The sequence below is a fragment of the Gymnogyps californianus genome, chromosome 3, assembly GCF_018139145.2.
Source record: "Gymnogyps californianus isolate 813 chromosome 3, ASM1813914v2, whole genome shotgun sequence".
Classification (NCBI taxonomy): domain Eukaryota; kingdom Metazoa; phylum Chordata; class Aves; order Accipitriformes; family Cathartidae; genus Gymnogyps; species Gymnogyps californianus.
This window is the reverse complement of record NC_059473.1, coordinates 91,170,278-91,193,337: the sequence shown is the minus strand read 5'-3', so window position 1 is coordinate 91,193,337 and position 23,060 is coordinate 91,170,278. Positions and strand designations below refer to the sequence as shown.

The window sequence follows — 23,060 nt, the reverse complement described above, 5'->3', positions numbered from 1 at the left end:
TAGAGGTTCACAAGCATATGGTGTACGAGCCATGACTCAATGTCATGTTCATAGCCATGCTGTTTTTCTTGTGTAAGTAAAAGCATTAATAGGTTTTTTTTTTCCCTCCCCATTTTCTCTTTAGTAGAAAACCTCAGCAATGCGCACAAGGGTATTATCTCAGAATAGATTTTTCTGGCTAGGACACTACCATTTGAAATAATCACTTTTCAGAATGTAACTGCAATATAGAGGAAGTTTGTCTTCAGTGTTTTCAGTAAGTATCCAAAATGGATTGGTGTCAGCCATTTGAACATGTGATAGCTGGTGTAATTGGGGAGAAAGGTACAAAAAGATGACCAATGCTTACTGGTTCACAAAACGTCTTGTACCACAGGGGGAGGGATGCTTCTGGTGCCAACATACAAACTCCATGTTTTGAAGTGTGAGCAAGACCTTGAAATTTTTCTGAGTTGATGTAGTCGCAAATATGATCATTAATCTATCTTCTCCTTTTCTCAGTCTTCTGAGATGCACTGCCCAATTTTTCAGTAACAAGTTCTGCTAATGGATATTGAAATAAAGTGCTCAGCAAGAACCATTTTTATTTCCTGCGAACGAGATAAGAGCTGTGAGCACACAAGAACACAAATCATTTTACTGATAATCCAGTGCTATGTCATAGGACTGACACTATGATAATTTACATATTTTTATGACTTTACAATCTGTTGTTTCATCTTAGTGACATTGCTATAACATTGTGTGTAAGAAGAGAGTCTACATTTCAGACAAATCAGACACATGAACCTGCTTTTCTAATTTACACTAGTGTAAATCTGAAATTACTAGTTATCTTGCTCTCGTTAGTGCTATGTAAGAGTAAGGAAATGTTAGCACCTAGTGCATGTTCCAAGAGGGAACTCGTGCACTTTGCATAAAGAAAAGTAAAGTGGAGATAATTTGGAAAAGATCAAAAAAAAAGGACAGGTAGAGCCTTCATAGGAGCTAGCGTGTTGGGTTGGGTTGAGTTGTTGGGCATTGAAACCAGTTGTGTCTTGCCCGGTTCCTTACAAGGCTCATCCTTAGTTAGTTTTAGTGGCTCCTGCTGTAGTACTTTGACATACAGCTATGACATACAACTCAAATCATGGATTATTTTCCCCCAAGGTTAAGTCTCCTTGAGGTACACATCGGGTTTCCCCATCCTCCTGTGTTACCCACCAAGTGCACCCTGGCCCTTGAGCAAAAGGAACCCCACAAATGGGTTTGCCTTTTCCTGAGGGAGGAGCAACCCACACTGTCTTTCCCAGCCGCTGTTCTCCACAGCAGAGAGGCTTTACCCACTTGACTTGTTTGCTCATGGCACAGGTTTCACATTCATGGATAACCTGTTCAATGGCTTCAGTGGTCAGGTCCACCCCTCGATCACAAGCCCATCTGTACATTGCATCTCTTCCTAGGTGCCCTGATGTGTCATGGGCCCAACTGAGTTTCAGTTCTGGCAGGGTGGTCTACATGCTCCTTGTTTCCATGTTTTTCGGTGGCACGGCTCTTGGGCATGTGAGTATCAATGTAACGTACTTTTACAACGAGATTCTCTACCCGGGCAGCAATGTCTTGCCACAGTGCGGCAGCCCAGATGGGCTTACCTCTGTGCTGCCAGTTAGTCAGCTTCTGTTGCTGTAGCCACCCCCACAGGACATTTGCCGCCATCCATGAGTCAGTGTAGAGATAGAGTAATGGCCACTTTTCTCTTTCAGCAATGTCTAGGGCCAGCTGGATGGCTTTCACTTCTGCAAACTGGCTCGATTCACCTTTGCCTGTGACAGTTTCTGTGACTTGTCTTGTGGGACTCCACCCAGCAGCTTTCCACTTCTGATGTTTTCCCACAATATGACAGGACCGATCAGTAAATAGAATGTCTTGTTTTTCATTTTCTGGTAATTTATTATACAGTGGGGCCTCTTTGGCATGAGTCACCTCCTTGGGTGATGCTTCAACATGTCTGCCTTCTGGCCAGTCCACGATCTCTTCTTCCTGGTCTCCCTCAAGAGGAGTTTCTATCTCCTTTACTAACTGGGTCGACCTATGCTTCTGTTGTTTCTTCTTGACTGCAGGAACAACTGGTGTAGTTGAGGTTTGGATTTCTGATTTATCCACAGAGTCTGTTTGTGTGTCCTCAGATCCAGAGACTCTCTGTTCCTTTGAGCATAGGCATAGGCCTACCCCAGGCCCCAACACAGTGCTGGAAGTTGTGTCTTTATGGTATATACAAGGCATCCTTCCTTCAAGTGGTCTGCCAATTCAACAGGATTCCACATCTGTTCAGGAGTGAAGTCCCAAACCATCGGAGGTGAAAACTGCTCTAGGTGCCTGCCCAAATTCTCCCACACACCTTGCCACCCGCAAATTGGTTGCCTCAGGGCACATTCCTGTGTGGCATTCCCAACTGGTTGGTTAACCATATGAAAAGCCAAAATCAGTGTCACTGCACACACCAATACAACCTTCTGGTTACATTGGGATATTCAAGAAACTGAAGGGCCATTGCAACAAGGGTGGAAACCTCTGTCCTGGAGGAGAAGAGGAAGATGCCATTCTTCATTTCCTCCACAAAGTCGCTCCTGGAGGAGAAGAGGAGAAAGGTCTAATTGCTAATTGTCGCCACGAGATGGTTCCCAGAGTACTGGGATGGCAGCAGTGCAGGGACCAAATACCAGATTAGGCTCAAGGCCAATGCTTTTATCATGGCTCTCCCAGGCAAAACAAAAGAAAGTGATAAACAACACAGCAAACAGCAAAAGCTGAAAACAGCCTTTAACAAGCTCTCGAGTTTGATGTACAGGAAGAAAGGGAGCAAGCAACAGAGCAACTGAGGGAAAAAACAAATCGGCATCAAGAACAAGTGAGTCAACATTGTGACCAGCAACATGAAGTAACAGCCTGCCAAGTAACAGCTAAACAGGTATAACAGCTGTAGATTCAGTCTAGCACACTCTGATGAAATCTGTTATTATCTTGAACCTTTTTGAGTCCCGGCTCAGGAGCCAAAAAGGACTGTTGTGGGTTGACCCCAGCCAGCAACCACACAACTGCTTGCTTCCCGCCTCCTCCTCTAGCAGGACGGTGGAGAATATAGGAAGAGTAAAACAAGAGAACTCATGAGTTGAGATAAAGACAGTTTAATAAGTGAAGGAAAGGGAAAAAACCTAAGTGATGCAAACGCAGTCACTCACCATCTCCCAAAAGCAGACCGATGCCCAGCCAGTCTCCGAGCAATGACTACCTTGGAAGAAAAAACGCTCCCCAGTTTTTTATGAGCATGACATTATATGGTATGGAGCATCCCTTTGGCCAGTTGGGGTCAGCTGTCCCAGCTGTGTCTCCTCCCAGCCTCTTGCCCACTCCCAGCCTACTCTCTGGGGGTGGCAGGGGGGAGCAGTGTGAGAAACAGAGAAGGCCTTGATGCTGTGCAAGCACTGCTTGGCAATAGCCAAAACATTGGTGTGTTATCAAGGCTGTTTTAGTCACATATCCAAAACACAGCACTGTAGGGGTTGCTGTGAAGAAAGTTAACTCCATCACAGCCAGACCCAGTAAAAACATGGAGACTGTAATTAGTTTTCTAAGTTTTCACTAACTAAATCCTTTGCTTTCAAGGTTACAGAAAAATTTCTAAATGCTTTACCTCCCATTGTGAATTTATTTTACACAGCCAGATCAGTGATTTTGCATGTGAGTTATTCAGATTTTTCTAAAGTACTGCTGGTAGGATCCAACATAGTACTAACTATTAAGTATCTTGCAGGTTAAAAATGCTATTTAAAAGAATGAACAAATAATTACTTATCCTTAATTACTTATTACTTACTGTTACCTTTTTTACCCAGACCATGGAAAGTCCACACAGATGGAGAGATCACTGAAGACTGGTGCATTAGGGCCAGATTCACAAAGGGACTATAGCATGATGCCAAGCACTGAAATACCTAAATTTTGGGCATGTGGCTTCTGGAGTGGAATTTGTAGCTAGGGCTTTAGCTTCTTCACATGGTAGGTGAGGAGCATAGGTACATGTATCCAAACAGGATCTGCAGTAGCCAGAACACCGGGCATGGAGGGCTCTTAAAGCAGAAAGCAAGAAATACTGAAAAAGTGATGTCTGAAATTAGGTCTGTGCCTCACACTTCCCTCTTCTGCTTTCTCTGAAATCTCCACAATTGACTACACAACCCTTCTTAGACTAGAAGTGACTCCTGGATCTTTCAGAAGATTGGAAATCTCTACTTCCCAGTGAAACCTTACAAAGCTGCAAGTTAGCACTTTGAAGCAGTGACAATTTTATATGCAGAAATCTGCCATTGATGTGAGATTGCCTGAAATTTAGGCCAACCAAAACTAAAAGGAAATCTATTTCCAGGTGGGAGTTTGAGCTGAAGGGAAAATATTTACATAGCAGGCTGACTCTTTGGTTTTTTTCTTTTCCTGTTTTTTTTTTCTTGGAAGCTGCTCATATGGTTTAGAGTGTTAGGGTAAGTCCTGATAGAGTGCCTAGTGCACAGCAGTAGAGACAGAGATATGTGATATTTACTGTCCTTCCCTGAAATGTAATACATGGTATCAACTCCATCAAAACAGTGAAGGCCTATAGACAAGAAAGAAATAAAATAGGGTGCTGAAAGAGGTGCAGTGTTCTCGAGAAACTATTCAGAGCACAGGCAATTACTGTGGCACTGATTCTTTGCACAGTTAAGTATCAGTCTCTTCTGGCTTTTTTAAAGATCCTGGAAAGATTCATACACATTTCTTTTTCTTCCTTTTTTGTATGTGTCAAATGACAAATCAGTAACTACTCACTGATAAGAGAAAGAAGAGGAAAGAGAGAATTTAAGAAAACTGTCCAGAGGCCACCCCAGAGTTTCTGCCCTGGCCTGTTGTTGGGGAGTTTGTCATTATTCTTGTGCCTACAGATACAGAGAGCTTGAACTCCGTCTCTCTAGATCCTCAAGCAATGTGGCAGAATTCCCCTTAGCACACCTGCTGTAGTGTGTTTACTTCAGGAGCTAGGGCAGTTGTGAGGCTAATTTGGTATTTAGCAAGTCTACATTCGGTTCCCTGCATCATTGGAGATGTCTTACCTGACTCACTTAGTGTCTTGGTGGTCCAGGTCTGTCTTTAGAAGAGGGATCATCTCGCTAGATAAAAGTTAGTGTGAATTACTCAGAGATCATATAACAGCTGTTAATGATTGATGATGCTGAAACTTTCTTGATTAATTATTTTTCCCATCAGAGGTAGAGTTTTCTGTATGGCCAATTTAAGCCGTTTGCTTGAAATCATTCTTAATAACCTTTCGCAGTTGCATTGGAGTAGTTTGTGGCTCACAGGCATCCACAGACCCTAGGCTGAATGTGGGTGACTTGAGGCCAGTGACACAGCACTGTTTATCTTCCTGATTAAGCCCTTTTCTCAAGCAAGTAATATAGAAGGCAGAGCTGGTGTTGGAAAGCAACCCCTGCCCATGTGTCTTCTCCATGTTGGCAAGATACTGTTCAGACCATTCACAAGGTCTGTGTGGTTATAATTCACAGGCTATGCCTATGCTTTTGCCATCCACTTCTCAACTGCTTTTCTGCGTCCTGAGGCAAAGAGCTTTGGTTCCGGGTAATATGTACTTAATAAAGGGCATTGTGGTACCAGAGGCAAAGTGTAGAGTAGCCAGCCTGCGCAGTGTTAGGGCTTAAAAAATAGAAGCTCAGCAACTCAGTAAAAATAAAATAATCCAAGAATTTTATCCTCCTCAGAGCAGTTAGAACAGATATCAGTAATGTATTGTAGTACTGCTGATTACCCTGTAGTAGAGAGAGTACATTCCTGTTGAACACCACAGTTTTTATTTGGACTCTTTCCTTTCTGCATTCTAAACTTTGTGAATAGCTGTTTCAAAGTGAAGTAGCAGGTATTTTGTAAACCATCCCACCACATAAAGATGATAGTTGTCAAAGATCTGATACATCTCTGGAGAGACCTTACTCTGTTTGCAGACTCTCTGTTTCCTAAATGTAATAATATAGAGTGTTTATGTATTTTAAAACACTTAAAGGTGATCAGTATAAAATTAGAATTGTCACCTTTACAGGATATAGTAGAAAATACTGCAAAATTTTTTTCTTTTTTATTTTTATATTTATTACACTGATGTTCTGCAGAACTTAGGGATAATCAGTAAGTGTGACATTATTACTAACAATTTTGTTTGGGATCCTAATTCTCCTTTGCATGGAATGGAAACTTCTGCTTGTGCCATACTTTCTTGAAGAAAAGAGGTTTATTCTTGAAGGTGTCGTGACTACTTTGGTTGAAGTCTTTTATAAAGGGCCAGTTTACTAAAATACAGGATATATGATACATGGGATATATGAGGAAAGGATAAGAAAGTTTACTAAGTGGCAGTAATACTTTGAGGGCACGTAGTAGTGCACAGAATATGGATGTAGCAGTATATTGGAACAATATCTAGAGAAGGCCATGGCCGTTGTCAGAGAACAACCAGGATGAAATAAGTAATTCAGTGCACCACTGCTCCACTTGTAATCATGATAATATGATTATCTTCTAAGAAACACTTTGAAGATACAGCAAAGTTATAATCAATTTTAAGCAAAAATGGTGTTAATACATTGCAGTGCCATTACAATTAGTGTGGCTTTCTTCTTTCTTTAATAGTTTCCTATTTCTGTTCTTCTCTGAAGGAACCACAGAAAACAAAGGAAATGTTGAAAGATTATTCTGCCAGTGTCCAATTCCTAAAATAAACTAAATGGAAGGGGAAAATCCATATTTCATTTAGTGCTCTGAGATGTCACCTAATATTGGTATGAGTAAAATGCTCTAAGAGGAAAACCAACCAACATGTGTTTGTCATGTCCCTTGTAAAGTTACAGCTACCTTAAAACATGTCCAAGTTAAAATATGTGCATGCAGAGCTTCTGTGAAGCACGGTCAATTTATGTCTTTTAGCTATGATCTCATGTAAAAGGATGACTGCCATAGTTAGCACCATGACGTTTCCATCCCTCCCTCTTCTCAAATTCCTGTCGTGGTCTGATTTGATACTATTCTTATCCAAACAATTTGTGAAATAACATGATGAGCTGAAAGGTGCACAAAAGGGGGAGGTGGCACCTATTGTCATCCATAGTACTTACTGATTCTGCCACTGACTCCCCTGAATATTCCCCTGCCCCAGGTGAGCACTATGCCAGTTTGAGGTCTTCAGTGCTTGGATGGGGGAAGCACTGGGACTCCCTGTCTTAGAGGTGAGGGATGTTGGTTCTTAGATAGTTGATGTCTGTGTACCCTGTCACAGTTGCTGAATGAATGGCAAACATCACATCAGCCTGAATTTGTCATGTACTGTCCAAACAATAGAGCTGTAGCTGACATCTGCTCCCTTTTATTAAAGCCTTTGTTTCTGGAAGCCTACAACTAAAGAGATTACTGAAATAAACATCTGGCCCTTAGGAGAGGAGTAACAGGTTGCTTTGTAGAGTCAATTCTATAAGCTCTTTAAAAATCCTGTGCAGAGATCTTATCAGAAGGTTAGGTAATTGAAAACTGTCATGTTTACATTGTCCTGTGTTGTGCAGACAAGATCTTCTTATTTTTGTGTATTTATATAATATTAAAAAAGACTCTCACATGCACACACACTCATTCTCCAAGGAGAGCTGTGCTGAGTAAGAGTTTTCCATTGTAATCCTAATCAGATCAGTAAATGAATGTCATCTGTTCTAGAGAACTGAACTGCCCTTTTCAGGAAGGATGCTAACAGCTCATTCTCAATGGCATACAGTATTAACTCAGTCAGTAGCAAACTGCTGATTCAGTGTATTTAAATTATGAGTTCCCCACTATTACTTGTAAGAGCAGTTACGTTGCCCCTTTTATAAGAATGGAGAGATCATAATAATAAATTAAAAAAACCGTGACAAAGAGAAACAAATTCAAACAGCATGCCAATAGACTAATCTTTAAGTGCTGTCCAATAATCAGTGCATTTTAAAAAATCTGTGTGAAAAGCAGTGCAAGCTACATTTGGGTGGGTTCCTTGTTTTTCTGCTTTTTGCTGTGGTAAAGATTGGTTTTCTGCTTCCGGTGTGGTAAGCAATAAGGATGTGTCTGAGATGTTTAGCAAGCTCACTCCTCTTGTTGCAAACTAAAAGCAAACAGCAACAAAGCCAACTTGCTTGTTTAAAGAAACTTACTGGAAGGAATTTTATTCACAGTTGCTGTCTGTGAAACTTCATTAGATATAATGTTCTCCTAATCTCAGTTGCAGTAATGGATAGACAGTGTCTATATAATTGCTAATTGTAAATGAAATTTACTTTGTGTTGATGTTTTACTTTGACCCAATGCCATCACGCTTGTGTTATGTTCCTTGAAGCACAAATAATTAGTTATGCTGATCTGCAGTACTGCCAATTTTAACTTCAGTGTGCAGTAAATAGTTTCTCCCAGCAGTGATGGTGTTTATTTAAACAAGCCTCAGTGTACCTGCTTAACAAAATGCTGAGCCAAATTAATTATGGCAGTGTCAGTAATCACATCACTACAGTGATCTGGTTTCCCAGCACCAGGAATACAGCACACTTAAGGTCTCCACATCACAGCATACAGCAGTTGGCTACTGCTGTAGTCAACTTGAGCTTAGTGAACTTGGCAGTTGCTGTTGAGAGAAGGAGAAGCTACCCTGGAAGTGGGATTTCTAAAGAGGAGAGAATTCCCAAGGACCAACAGTTTTCCTACTGGAGCAATTGGCATAAAACCCACATGAATGCCAGAAGACGTAAGACATTTGTGTCATAATGAGGAGTTAAATCCAGATCTCGTGAATGCTTGTCCACTATCTCAAAGACTAAGCTGCTTTTAGTTTACTGTAGCATTTGGACAGTAGATGGCTGTTGGGATTTCTGCATAATCTAGATATTAAGATAGTTCTCCTGACTTTGATTAAACTGGTTTTAAAGAGGTGCAAAGCAACCACAGCACCTTTTAGTTTCAGGATAAACTGCAAGGATTCAGATTTTGAAAACAAAGCTATGTAAGTCTGAGGCTTGTGGTTTTTTTCTTTTTTTTTTTTACCAGCATACTAAGTGGACAATATCACTTGACTTTGCTGATTATTTTAAAACTTTGTGTAAGATACACCTTAAGATAACGTAAGTGACCTTACATGTGTGAGACTGAAGGTCCATCTAGGCCAGTTTTGTCCCAACAGTGGCCATAAGCATATGCCCAGGAAAGACTACAAGCAAGTCAAGCATATAAAATACTTCTGTTGAGTATTTTCCCTGTCTCTAGCTATTTTTCTGAAACAAATATCATAGAATCATCATAGAATCATAGAATCATAGAATGGTTTGGGTCAGAAGGGACCTTAAAGATCATCTAGTTCCAACCCCCCCTGCCATGGACAGGGACACCTTCCACTAGACCAGGTTGCTCAAAGCCCCATCCAACCTGGCCTTCAACACTTCCAGGGAGGGGGCATCCACAACCTCTCTGGGCAACCTGTTCCAGTGCTTCACCACCCTCACAGTGAAGAATTTCTTCCTTACATCTAATCTAAATCTACCCTCTTTCAGTTCAAAGCCATTATCCCTTGTCCTATCACTACATGCCCTTGTAAAAAGTCCCTCTCCAGCTTTCTTGTAGGCCCCCTTTAGGTACTGGAAGGCTGCCATAAGGTCTCCCTGGATCCTTCTCTTCTCCAAGCTGAACAACCCCAGCTCTCTCAGCCTGTCCTCACAGGGGAGGTGCTCCAGCCCTCTGATCATCTTTGTGGCCCTCCTCTGGACTCACTCCAACAGGTCTATGTCCTTCTTATTTTGGGACCCCCAGAACTGAAGGCAGTACTCCAGGTGGGGTCTCACAAGAGCAGAGTAGAGGAGGAGAATCACTTCCCTCAACCTGCTGGTCACACTTCTTCTATCACTTTAATGTATTTAGTAATTCTTATTACATTTCTCTTTCATGAACTTCAGCCTTCTGGTGAAGCCATGTAAACATTTAGCATCTTTAGTGTGCTCTGGCAATGTGCTCCATGGGTCCACTGAGCTCTACATCTAGTAGCAACTGTCCTGCCACCACCGTGAGCTTCACAGCCTTCTTCCCATTACCACCTGCAGTCACTTTGCTCCTGAAGACCTTTGCAGCCACGGCCTGCTTCTCTAGCCCAGTTCAGAGTCACTCAGCAGGAGCAGAGAAAGCGAAGAAGAGCTTTATGCCATGCAAGGCCAGCAAGATTTTCCTTGTCTGTAGGTGAGCTGTTGAAACTTCAGTACAGTTAGCTTTGTTTATTTGCAACAAAGCAAGAGCTTATTAGGTCAGCTAATCCATTCCCCACTAGCTCTTAGAGCATCTTTAATGCTGTAACTGTTCTGGTGGTAAAACAGAGGGGCTGTATCTTGCTCAGACTACTTGGTGGGTGATCAAGCTGCCATTGACTTTAAGGGTGAGGAGCCAGGGCTAAAGCATTGAGATGTCTGTTATCCTGTTAAGAAGCCTTTTCTGACTTGAAATAGCTTTTTACTTACCTTATTTATACTCCTGTCACTTCTCTATCCCCTCAAACCATCCTGAGATGTGTTTTTTTTCTCCTAACTGGCATTTGTCATTCTTGGTAACCTTTCATACCTTCGTCTGTGATTTATCACCTGTACTTTTGGCTTTTCAACTTTTCCAGGGGGATTGAGCATCTCTGCGTCACTGATGATTCATGTCCACTGTCTCTATGATCCTTTAGTTTTAGTAGCCTTAATCAGCTACTGATGTTGCCAGAATTTTGTACTTTAATAATGTGTAATTAGCAGCTCTGGAAAGCACCAAGGATCATAATTTAAAGCGATACGGTCAAAATTATATTTGTGCACATAGTTGCCTTTTGAAGTGGGGCAGTGGGTGGCAGTTTGCCGTGCTTGTATATTTTTAGGTTAGCAGCTGCTTTCGGAATGCCTCCAGGGCATCAGTGGGAGCCACTTCCTTGCACAGGGGCAAGACAGTGCTGCTCAGCTGATGCCAGCAAAGCCGCAGCGCCTGCTGGCTTGGCAGAGCTGCTTGGGACAGTGACAAGGGGATTGTAGTAACTTGCTACCGGTGGTGAAGCCTGGTGCAGAAACAGGGAGCCACTGCCTTGCCAAAACCAGCGGGTGGTGGTGTCCTTCCTCTGTGGCAGGCAGAGTGGCCCACAGAGTTTTTCCAAGTGGAACCCATTGGCTCGCAAGTGTGTTGGGCTCTTGCCTGGGTATGAAGCTCTCAGCTTCCACTGAGCTTGGCACCATTTTCCTTCTTCAGCCTCTGCATCTACTGCTGGTAGCAGTGGGATGTTCTTTATGTGAGACAAGAATTTTCATGTCCTCACCCATTTTAGTGTCTTTACACGTGGCCCAAACGTGCACAGACTTTTTCTCCTTATAAAGGTAAGGTCAAAGGCAGGATGTTTTTGGAACATCTGTTATCTCGCCTGTATTACAGGAAAAGCCAGGGATGCCCACTTTGAACTCCTGCCACATGCCAAACCACAACTAATGAGTCCTTGAGATTATGTTCCTTGAGATCATGCTTCTCAAAAATCTCTTAAGAAACTACCATACTAAAGTGATTTCTTTCAACTTTCATAGGACTATTATGCATTTTTATAACATTTTTTTCACATTTGAATATTTTGGGATCATATGTTTTCATTGCAGAGATTAGTAGGAAAATTCTCCTATTTGAAATTTTACTGCTACTTTATCTAAAAGCATGATGCTTCTTCCCCCCATCCCCCTGAAAGTAAGAAGGTGTCAACAGCATTTTAATATGTTTTGCAATGCGGATATTTCAAAACAATGGGGAGATTGCTTCTGGTGGATAATCTCTTGTGGTTATTAAATATTCTGCTCCTTTTGAAATGAATCAGTCCACTAGGTTTTGTGCTTTTTCAAACATACACTTACTCAGTTTAGCTCATTGTTTAACCTTCACAATTTGTTCAGTAAGTGAATCCAGGTTTGATAATCTGTAGAAATGTGGAAAAAAGATAGTAAATCAGGCCTGGGTACTTCTGGAAGTAAAAATTGATAACTAGCACTTGCAGAAAGCTTTATATGATTAAGTCTTAAATTACTTTACAGAGGTGAAGGTAAACAGATGTTCGCAGATATTGGTGGATTAGCTGAGTCACAAAGTCATTGTCAGAGCCAGGAACACAGCCTTATTTCTTATGACGTTATTTTCAGGCTGTGAATTGTTCCCTGCCTTGTTTTTCTTTCCAGTTTATTAACAGAGAGTGAAAAAAACCATGGTCTTAAAGTAGTGGTGGTTTTAGAGCTAATTGAAGTACTGGGATTAAGACACTTCAGGAGAACCCCAGAACGTGAAAACGGTGATGAGAGATGATGACTCACCTGAACAAACAGAGAGCCGTCCTTGGACAAACTGTTGAGACAAACAGGCGTCTGGGCGTTCATGAAAACTGCCTGTGTGCTTAGGAGGAAAGGGTGCTCCTGGCAGGGAGTGAAAATTATGTCTGTCTTGAGCCATGCTGCTGCAGAAATGCTCGTAATAGCTGCCTGCCTGCAGGTTGGCTGCTTATAGTTTACAGGGCTGTAACGAGCAGCTTAAGGCAGTTTAAACCTGCCCTGATATTAAAGGGGGGTATGCTGTGTGCCCTTGTTCTTCTCACTGTGGGTTGTACTCATCTACTGCTCCCCTACCTTCAGCTCCAGAGATAGTGTGACTCACTTGTAGATGAACCCAGTGGAGAAAATTAAGGTTGTTTCTCAGTTAGATCAGGCGCTGCCTTCGCATGTTGTTGCTTATATAGCTTGTGTCCCTCATGGCTTTTCATCTGCTTTAACAGAGTCAGGCTGGACCTTTTTCAGGTTTAACAGTGTCTATGCAGTTTTTCAAGTCTCATTCATAAAGGTCAAGGGCTTAATCAAACATCCTTCTGCAGAGCATCAGTATTCCTTACTACTCCTGTAGGTATTCAATGATTACGTTGTCCCTTTTTAATCCATGGCATTGTTGGGGTTGCTTTGAGTACTGTTTCAGCTTATGTCATGGCTTAGTTGTGAGATTTATCTATTTTATTTGGATTTACTTTCTGGCTATTAATTGTAAATTTATGTTAATTCAGAAATTAGCATCAGTTCATCACCTTTAATGATTTTTTAAATTGATGTAAAAGTGTCTATTTCCTCTGTTTAATTATATGTTTAATTTCAAAGTTAGGTAGAACAGACCATACCTAAAATTAACAGTGAGGGAACTTAAAACTGTCTCTAATATCTTCATATGTTAGCATTTTAAACAGTAATGGTAATAGTTCTGTGCTCATAATGATAAGCAGCGTCTGTCTGCAAAGTCTGTTTTCCAGTCTATGGTGCTGATCATTGCAGGAGATTCTACCTTCCTTTGCTCCAGAACTGCTTTATTCCTTGAAGTGTTTCATTCCCCCGGCAGTGAAAGCAAATAGACTTGACTCTTCCCATAGAGTGAAAGTGAGTAGATGGCGTTCATTGGAAATTATGTATCGCACATAGAGAAAACCATGGAACTGAAAACCAGATAGAAGAAATGCGTGCGCGCTCTCTCTCTGGATATACATAGCTATACACATGTGTATGAAAGCTGAAAGGATCAGTAGACATAAAGCTTAGTCCTGGAATACTAACTTATTGCCCTAGTCCATAGCACAGCAATATGCCATGTTTTAAGAAGACGATGACAAAAAGCCACCTTAAGAAGGTTTACTCTTTCTACTTATGTCAGCTAATATGTCTGAGGCCTGATGACCATCATACACTCCTGCTGGCCTCTCTGTGCCTTTCAGGGCCAATGTTTTTAGTATAGAGGGTTAGGCTGGGAAACTGCCTCTGTGCAGCTATATTTTTTTCTGGGGTGAGGGTATTTGATTATGCAAAGTATCACTTTGCTAGGACAGTTGGGTTCACATTGGTATAGCAGTATATCATTATGGAAATGCTTGTAAAGCATCTTTGTCTAGTGCACCATAAAGGTTTTAAGAGAAATTCTGCACATTTGCAGGATGATTATGGATCTCGTGGGAGGTATATTATCCTTGCTATGGTGACTATGTATTTTCTGTCCAAACAGTCTTTTATTTTACGTTGGTGGAGAGCAAAAAAGAGAACAAAGAGAAGTCAGGTCTTCATCTACAAGCACACATTTTCCTTACAAAGTTGTTTCACAAAATACCAACCATCCTTCTGCAAGGATATAATTTGGTATATCTTATAATTGGGTCTGGTAGGTGGGATGAAGGGCTATTCAGGGATTCACACTGCATTGTGAAGACCCAGAGAAATACCGGGAAGCAGAATGCTTGCCCAGACCATTTTTGCTTCCTGCTTAAGATCTGAGAAGCCAAAATGTAAGCACAAGTGGATATTGGTTAGGCACGAGTAAACTCTGGTTGGAAGATAAAAGAAGTTTCCTAATCTTTGCATATCCTATGATGGCTTTCCATGAATAGCCAGGTCAGAGAAAGATTTCTGCTTTTCAATTAGAGCTTCTTCTGTTTATCTTACATGGTCCCCTGTGATTGTGGGGTGGTTTGTGAGGTTACAGGTTCAAGAGAAGGCAGGAGTGGAAGGAGACAAGTGGGCAAAGCAGCTGCTGCTGGGGAAAAATTGAGGTCCAATTTCAGGGAAAGTACCTGAAACTGTAACGAGAGATGAGTTCTCAAAAAATAATGAGATTAGAGGTTAGGAGCCAAAGAAGTGCTAACTTTGGGGGTCAGGTGCATTGGGAATGACTGTTACACATATGGGAAGCACGTGGAGGCATGGAGACTGCCTGTTACTATTCTGTATTGAAAGCATGTATGTGCACAGTCAATATTTAAAGGGATTTCTCTTGTTGGATGCTTTCAAGTTAAGCATAACTACTAATCTTAGATATTTAGAGAAAATTGCTATGTAGTGATGAGCACACACCTGAAATTTCCTGACATTTACAGAGTATTTTACATGTCAGAAGTGGTTAAGTAAGGATTAATATTTCCATTTTGCAGTTACGTGGTGGAGGAAAAGAGTCTGAACTGGGTGCTTTATTGTTTGCTAGTGGTCATAGAGGAAATCTTTGCCAAACCACGAAGAGAACCTGAAACTTCTTGGCTTCTTGCCATATGCCAAATCCATTCACTAAACTGTGCTGTTTTTCTCTTTTTCCCTTGAAAACTGAATATTGTCAGCTCATCTGATGATAGAAGAGTAGCAGGTGTCCAATGCAATAAACAAATCAGTAAAAGTAGTAGTAACACTTTGAGATCAGAACCTGATCTTAAGCAGCTGAAACCTAAAAGGAACTTAATCATGATAATGAAGCTTGTTTTTTATCTTTCTATACAACAAGATTCTTTATGGTAACATTTTATATTTGGCTATGTGGTTGTCCAAGGCTGAGATATGACTGCTGATTTCAAAGGATACAATTATGATGAAGTCTCTGTTCCGCCGTGGAAGAAATAAGGAGTTCAGCTGCCTTAGGACTTCTTCTTGGAGGTTTCCATGTTAGGAAGTATTTTGTTTGCTAAAATGCAAATTGGAAACCCGGTCAGAAACTTATTTGCATTGTTAGGCACTTAAATACCTTTAAAATATACCCACAGTAGATTTCCTTTTAATGCAAGTCCATGTTTGTATTTTCCTGTCAAATAAAGTAGTGAAAGCTGTTGTAGTTAGAGAATTTATATGTTTTCCTTTGCCATTGTAGTTGGTGATATCATTGCAGTTTAGAATAGCTTTTACGTTTGCATTAGGAGTATGTGGCTAAGTATCAGTATTTTCCTGAGCATTATTACATATCACCCTTTAGTCTAATACATGGTGTGGTAAGATCAATCAGGAAAACACGAATACAAATGTTGACTCTTTTTTTTTTTTTTTTTCCCCTCTAGGATTATGATGGCTTTTTTGAATCAAAGGAGAGCAACACTGTTTTCTCCTTTCTTGGACTGAAACCTACTTTGGCATCAAAGGTCAGTGTAGTATTGCAGACTTTTCATGAAATTCTTGAAATATTGAGATTGAATTTTCTTTGAACCGAAAGAACTCTGTGTGTTCAGATGCACCACTGCCCTGATCCGTACCTTGTCCATATCAACTTCATGCTAATGAGGTAATTGAAATGGTTGCCATGAAAAGCAAAGCATTTTATATGAAACCAAGCATATACATGGGAGTTAATTTGAGACAGCAGATAAATGAAGTTTAAAGAATACATTCTCCTTCATATTATCAATCTAAATTGAAAGCAACTGACTTAACTATAACAGGAGACAGAACTAGGATCTTAATCACTGGAATATCTGCAGCTTATGTCACCAAAACTTCATCTTACTGGGCCAGCCTGGCATAATGGCTCAACTAGGACAGCATTTATTCATTAGGCATTAATTTATTTTTTTTTAAAGTGCTGAAATGCTGAAGCAATCAGGAGTTATATCAACTTTTTGAATAAGAATTCAGTTTTAACAAATACATATATACAGGTCAGAACACAAAGCCAGATAACATCTTTCTGTTGAGGGCAGTGTAATAGAAGAGATTTTATTGTCATATGGAAGTCTGGACACTTGTTCAAAGAGACTGTATGGTGCACCTTTGGGCAGTAGATCAGACACATGGGGCGGATTTTTCTTCCCCTGGCTACTGTAGATATAGCTGTGTTTGGTAGTAGTACTGTTTCACGCCTGGATGGTAGCTCTTGGGTATCTATAGAGTTCCTGTTCTGCCAGGAATTCATTTATTTCTGGACCCCATGAGGGACAGGAGTGGGAGGGAACCTCAGCAGGGAACCACAAAAGCAGGTTATTTTGGCAGCTTGCCTCACTTCGTAGCTTGAAGAACTAGCCCTAGGAAAAAGATGATGTCCTACTGCAATCAGAAATAGCAGCTTCTGTGCAGCTCTGTTGCTGGGAAGTAACCCGTTGTAGGCCTGGAGGAGTGTCTCTATAAACTTGGCCAGATCACTGCTTCAGTCTGGTAGTACTTCAGAGTGATGCATCCTCAGCTGCTGGGTGGACCGGGTTAGGGGCACGTTATATGCGAAGGTCACAGACACAGGAGATGGGAATGTAATCGTAGCATTAATAATCTTTTTTTTCTCTTTTCTTTTAAATAGGAGTCGGAACCCTAGAAAGCCTATCTGAAGTATCGACAAGCACATCTCCTGGATGAATGACCCTGTTCTTCAGCACACAACAGCTTCCCTAATGGATCACTGTGATAGAGCAAACATGCATCATTAGTAGTAGACTGCTTGCCATGAGACGGTGCTCTCCAATAATGTGGAGTTAATAACACGTATATGAAACAGGATTAAGGCTGGGCTACTCATCTTCCTTTTTAAAAATACTCACTGTTGATGTTTCACTTTTGTCTTTGGATTGCTTTTGCAACTGGCACTGATATTCTAACAAACAGAAACGTATGTTTGAGAATAAGGAGTGGAAGTGTAGGGCTTCTGTCGTTCATGGATATACTTATGTAGTCAGATTCCTTACCTTTTTTAATTCTTCCAACTACTGTAGTTGAAATTAGCTCATCATGATAGTTAAAGTGCTGGTGGTTATTAGAATGTTTGTGCTGGCTATGATCCAGAAGGTAAAAATCGTCAATCTTAAGATCTCAGTCTAAGCCAATAACGGCCGTATTTTTGCTCTACATTTATTTATTGTGATGTTTATGCTAGAGCATGTTTATTGTAAGAGACATGGGTTGCTAACCTTGTTCATGAAAACTTGATTTCTCTAATGATGCACATTGCAACTGACTGTTTAAAAACAGTTGTTATCATGGAGGAGGTGCCAAAGTGAAATATTTTGACATGGTTCCTGTTCCAAATGCGGGTGAAATGTGCAGGAAAACACTTGGTGGAAAATACTGGGTAGTTCAGAAGAAGAGGTCTCATGGCTAATGATAATATTAAGTTATCTCTTAACTGAGAAAGACTTAACACCCAAAGTTGGAGCTCTATAGTTGGACTGTCTTAAAATGAAATTTTGCCAAAACCTTGAGTTTACCTTCAGTAACACACAGCTCCACCATTAGCTACATGAGAGTCAGCGGGATACTTTGAGAGCCAGGGCTCAGTCCCATGGATGGTTAAACACCCTACCATGGTCCAAGAGCACACCTAACTCGCCCAGCTGTTGTCCTGGTTATATCCCCTGGTGTGGAAATGTGGAGGTGCCTCAAAGACAGTGAGAAAGCTGAGTGTGTCCTTTGCTGGATGAGGCCATAATGGTCAGCTCAGCTGAGGAACAGGAGCCAAGTAAAGAAAGTGGAGATTGTTCCAGTGGGACTGCATTGTTGCACGTAGCAGAACTTAGGCCCGTGACTTGCCAATAACCGTTACAAAATGCATTCTAGACAGAAGTCAAATTGCATTATGCATTTTGAATCAAGTCTGGCTATGAAAGTAACAGCTATGCTGTAATGTAGCTTTTACTCAAGTGATTTCATAATGACAGGGTAGTGCCATTCCAGTAAATGTCCTTATGTCTTTGGGTAAATGAAAGACAACCATTATGTGGGAAAGCTTCTTTGCAATCATAACATCGCTCAGTCTGTGTGGCTTGAAGGAAGCCAAACTTGTAAAAAGTGTCAGAAAGCAACACTGTCTGTGCAACAAATCACATGTTCTGTTAATATCAGTAACCATGGCATCCAAGACATGTTAGTTGGAAGAGACAACTGGAGGTCATCTGGTCGAGCACTGTCAAAATCAGGGCTAACACCAACACTAGCTCAGATCAGATATGGGTTTGTCTAGGAGAGTGTTAAAAATATCCACAGATGAAGATCTCATAACCCTCTAGGTAACCTGTGGCAGTGCTGTAGTACTCTCCTAGTGAAAAATTTTGATGTCCAGCCTCACCTCCTAGGCTGTAATTTGTGGCTGTTGCCTTTGCTATGTTTTCTGGCACTCACAGGAAGAGATTGGCACCATCCTTTTTGTAACTGCCCTCAAGATAGTTATAGGCTACCATTAGATCACCTCCTAGTCGCCTTCTTACCAGACTGAACAAACCTGGCTTCCTCAACCTCTCTTCACAGGCTGTGTGCTTTAGGCCCCTGGCTGCTTTGCTTTGGTGGAGGGCTACTCTTTCCAGTTTGTTCACATTCCTCTTGAATTGGGAGAAGGTTCCAAAACAATATTTTGGATGTGGCCTCACCGGTGCTGAGTAGAGGGGGATAATAACTTTCCTCAGCCTGCAGGCCACACTTCTCCTGAAGTAGCGCACTGCATGCTTTCCCCTATTTGCAGTGAGTACATTGCTGGCTTACGATCAACCTGGCATTCACTATAATCCCCAGGTCCCTTCAGCAGGGGTATGACTCTGTCAGTCGCTTCCCAGCCCATGCTGATGCTTTGCCACCCCCAAGGGCAGAACTTTCTACTTGTCCTTATCAAACTTCATGAGGTTTCTGTTAGCCCAGTCCTCAAGGTTATTGAGATGCCACGGGACGGAATCTCTGCCAGCTGTTACCAACCACTGAACCAGGTTCAGGTGTCGTTCACAGATTTGCTGAGGGTGCACGCTAGGTCATCATCCAAGTCCCTGCTGAAGGTGGAGAACTGTAGCCTCTCAGATTTTGGACAATGGCTTACTCACAACTACAGAGGTATGACATGAACAATGTTCATGCCTACCAGTTGCTGGAGTAACGAACAAGTTACCTTCCTGTTCGTGTTGTCTCAGCTACAAACTGCTTACAGCTGTGTGGCTTTTCCCTCTAGTACAAAGGCAAGAAAGCTTTAAAAAAGGAGATGTTAAAGGACTCCATCCATAAATCAGTTTCTCTTTGGATCCTCTGGTGCCTCCTCAGCTCAGTTAAAGGGCTAGATCGAGCAAGAGCACACACAGATTTCAAGTCCATGGTTGTATTTACTGGTCAGAATCTTGGCTACAGCACTTTCTCTAGAGGAATCCTGAATGGGAGTTGATAACATGCATATACATATATGTATGTGCGTTTTAAGAATTATGTTGTCTGTGGTAAGTTATTGTGAAATTCTTGTCACCGATCCCATATTTTCATGAGACTTGAACCTCACTATAAGGAAGGGAATGTGACAAGAGGTGGAGCTGCATATTATTAACTTCACCAAGTTCAATACAACTATTCCTAAAAAAAAGTTAAAGAAAAATATTTAACTTTGCAAATGAATACAGATATAAATTTACATAATTACGCAGTTGATTACAGAGAAGCCATCCTGGATTTATCATGTACTTGATATGTTGTAAACTTTGAGAACTGCCTGAAGTCCCAGTTTTGAAAAACTTACCTAAGAAGTGTGTGAGTATATACACATGAGTAATCCTGCGTGAAATCCCAGGCTTACTGATGTGAAAGGCAAAACCACACTGATTTCTCCAGGGATGAAATTAGTTTCACAAAACTCCTCTTGAATTTTGATAATTGTAGAATAGAAGCCTCTCATTCAGTAGAGAGCTAGTCTTGTTACAGCTGTTAGGTAAACCTGGCTTATTTCAGAGCAAGCATGTGGACATAATCAGTTCTATAGAGGACAACACTAGCTCCAAAGATATCCTGCTTGCTTACATGGATTGGCAATGTAAGTCCCTTAGAATATATGCTTTTGAATTATAAGTGGCTAGTTTAAAAAAAAAAAAAGTATATACATTGCTTGAATGTGAATTTGGTCTGTTGTGCGACAGCCTTATTTTTGTAATTAATGCAAGTAGAGTTCTAGTTTGTTACACAAGATGATCTGCAATTTTTTAAACCAGTTTTGTAATAATGAAATGTAACTATCAGGTAACCGAAAAAGTCTGTGGAAACTAGAGCCATTTATTGAAACAAATAGCAAATTCTTAATTCTGTTTTAAATGCTTGCATATAAAGGTATGTTTGAGAACTGAATGATCCCAATTTTTAGCTAATACTTGTAACTACCCCACTTTTTAAAAGGGAGAGCAGTGTGAATTAAACTGTAAATCTTTGTACCTAGCTAAAGTTGCTGTGTGGGCTGACGTGCACGCGCACATTCACTGTATCAGTGGCTTTGATAGAGGTGTTTTTGTTTGTGCCACACACTACTGGATAGTGCCTTGCCAGAAAGAGGACTGTTTCTGTAGGGTCTTCTTAGATGTGCTTAAACTTTGAACTGAGAAAGGGGTAGTTTCTATATTGCTATTTTTTTAGTAATGCAGTAAATTGATTTTGAGGCCTGAGTCAAAAGACACATGCTTTGTAAGGTTGAAACAGTTTTTGATGAGTCTTCCGAACTCTTGATTTTTCTTAGTGTGGCTTACTCTTTTTTTTTTTTTCTTTTCCTTTTTGTTGACTGTCTAGAATCAAACTTCCAAGGGAAGTGGACCTGGAGTAAAGCCCCTAAATCTATGTTTACACTTTAAAATAACTATCTATCTGATTCAAGTGTTGAGCAGCCCAGGTGCTATCACTGAAATGAAGAGGCGCTACCAAGCTCTCAGTGGTTTCTTGGTTGTCCCTCCCTGCCCTGTCCCCCCATCAGGCCATTTATTTAGGGAGTCCAATTCTGGGCATACCATGATTCAGAAGTAGGACCCTGAGATTTTAAGCAGTGCCTTGTGGCACTTCACAGGAATGCAAGAGTGGGGTCATCACCAGGAAAGTGCCAAATCCTATTAGTCCTCAGTAACTTGTCCACTGATTTCACTAGATCTTGGCGCGAGCAGTGGGAGGAGGAGGGAGCCCCGCATGTTCGCCCGGCACAGAGAGCGGGAGTGGAAGACACGGTGCAGAATGGCCCACGGCTTGTTGATGGCACCCTGAGCAGCGGTTCTCACAGGGGCCCTTGGCTGGCAGTGCCGTGTGTGAAACCACACAGCGCCGCTCTCCGTGGGACTCCGGCTGCATCATGGCCTGTCCTTCACCCTCTTGCTCCCTAAGGAATTTGGGAAGGGAAATGGAGAACAGCTTCTTGAGAGCAGTCCTTCAGCCAGGGCAGATCCGGCTTACTCCTGTCTTCTTATTCTTTACCTCTTCCTAATGTGCTTCGTCCTGTCCTGCGTAGACCTACCTGTGTGCAAAGCTTCCACTCCTGACCATTTGTAACATCCCTGTGAGGTCGCGAATGCAGAGCGTCAGTGTTTCGTAACTCAGTGGGAGAGGGAGCACGTTGCATCCTAGGCCGTGTATACGTTGTATATTAAAACCGTGTTCATCTAATAAAAAATGTAATTCAAAAAAGACATTTGGACTGTGTTGTATGTGCCAAAGAAAACAATGAAAAAAGACGTCTTTATTCTTGCTGCAGCTCCCTCTGGTGACAGCCTGATGCTTTGGCTTGGGCAGCCCCTGCAGCTGAAAGCACTGCAGAGCTCTTCGCCTGGGGTGGGTGAGCCTGATTCTGTAAGATGCTAAGTGGCTTTGATCCCTGGAGGCTCAGTGGGAATTGCAATGTGCAGAATGCCTGCTGGGTTAGGGTCTCGGTCCCCCCCAGGTAAATAGTAGTAAAGAAAAAAAAAGGGGGGGGGGATGATTTATTGTCTTCCATTTTTGCGCTTGGGTTAGTTGATAAATACCATGGAAATAAAGGACAGATCCTTTGGGGCGGCTTGGACAGTGGGGCCAGGAAGTTTTCACATGCTGAAATTTTGCTCCTAGGGCTAAAATCTTTAGGAGCGCTCCTTTTTCTTGTCTGAAAGGAATGTGAGTTCCCGGTTTGCCTATCCACTTTGCCAATCCGTAGAAGGTATTTAAATATGTTCTACCCAGTAAGTGGCTAACCAAAGGTACAGGTTTGCATCATTACAGTCTTCCCTTGATTCTCAGTCTAGTATGTAATTTTTAATACCTTATAATTCCTATCTAAAACTTGCCCGTTATCTCTAGTGTGAGCACCGCTATGAAAACTCTACCCATTTGCGGCTTCTTCTGCATCCTGGAGCGAGGTTCTGTGCCACCTGCTCTAAGACAGGACGAGTAAAAGAGGTATGGATGGGCAAGGCAAGCCTGAAATGCCTGAAATTAAATCCTCAGCTGATG

At 41.5% G+C, this 23,060-nt stretch overlaps 1 protein-coding gene across 1 annotated transcript in view; it reads left to right on the top strand.

Moving 5' to 3' along the window:
• Positions 1 to 22,252, top strand: part of SH3BGRL2 (SH3 domain binding glutamate rich protein like 2) — a 47,949-nt gene extending 25,697 nt beyond the window's left edge. Inside the window, exons 3-4 of the mRNA XM_050894308.1 lie at positions 15,953 to 16,033; positions 17,179 to 22,252. Of these exons, the coding sequence (XP_050750265.1) occupies positions 15,953 to 16,033; positions 17,179 to 17,193 (96 nt within the window). The 3' untranslated portion in view covers positions 17,194 to 22,252. The remainder of the gene's footprint in view (positions 1 to 15,952; positions 16,034 to 17,178) is intronic.
• The last annotated feature ends 808 nt before the right edge of the window (positions 22,253 to 23,060 follow it).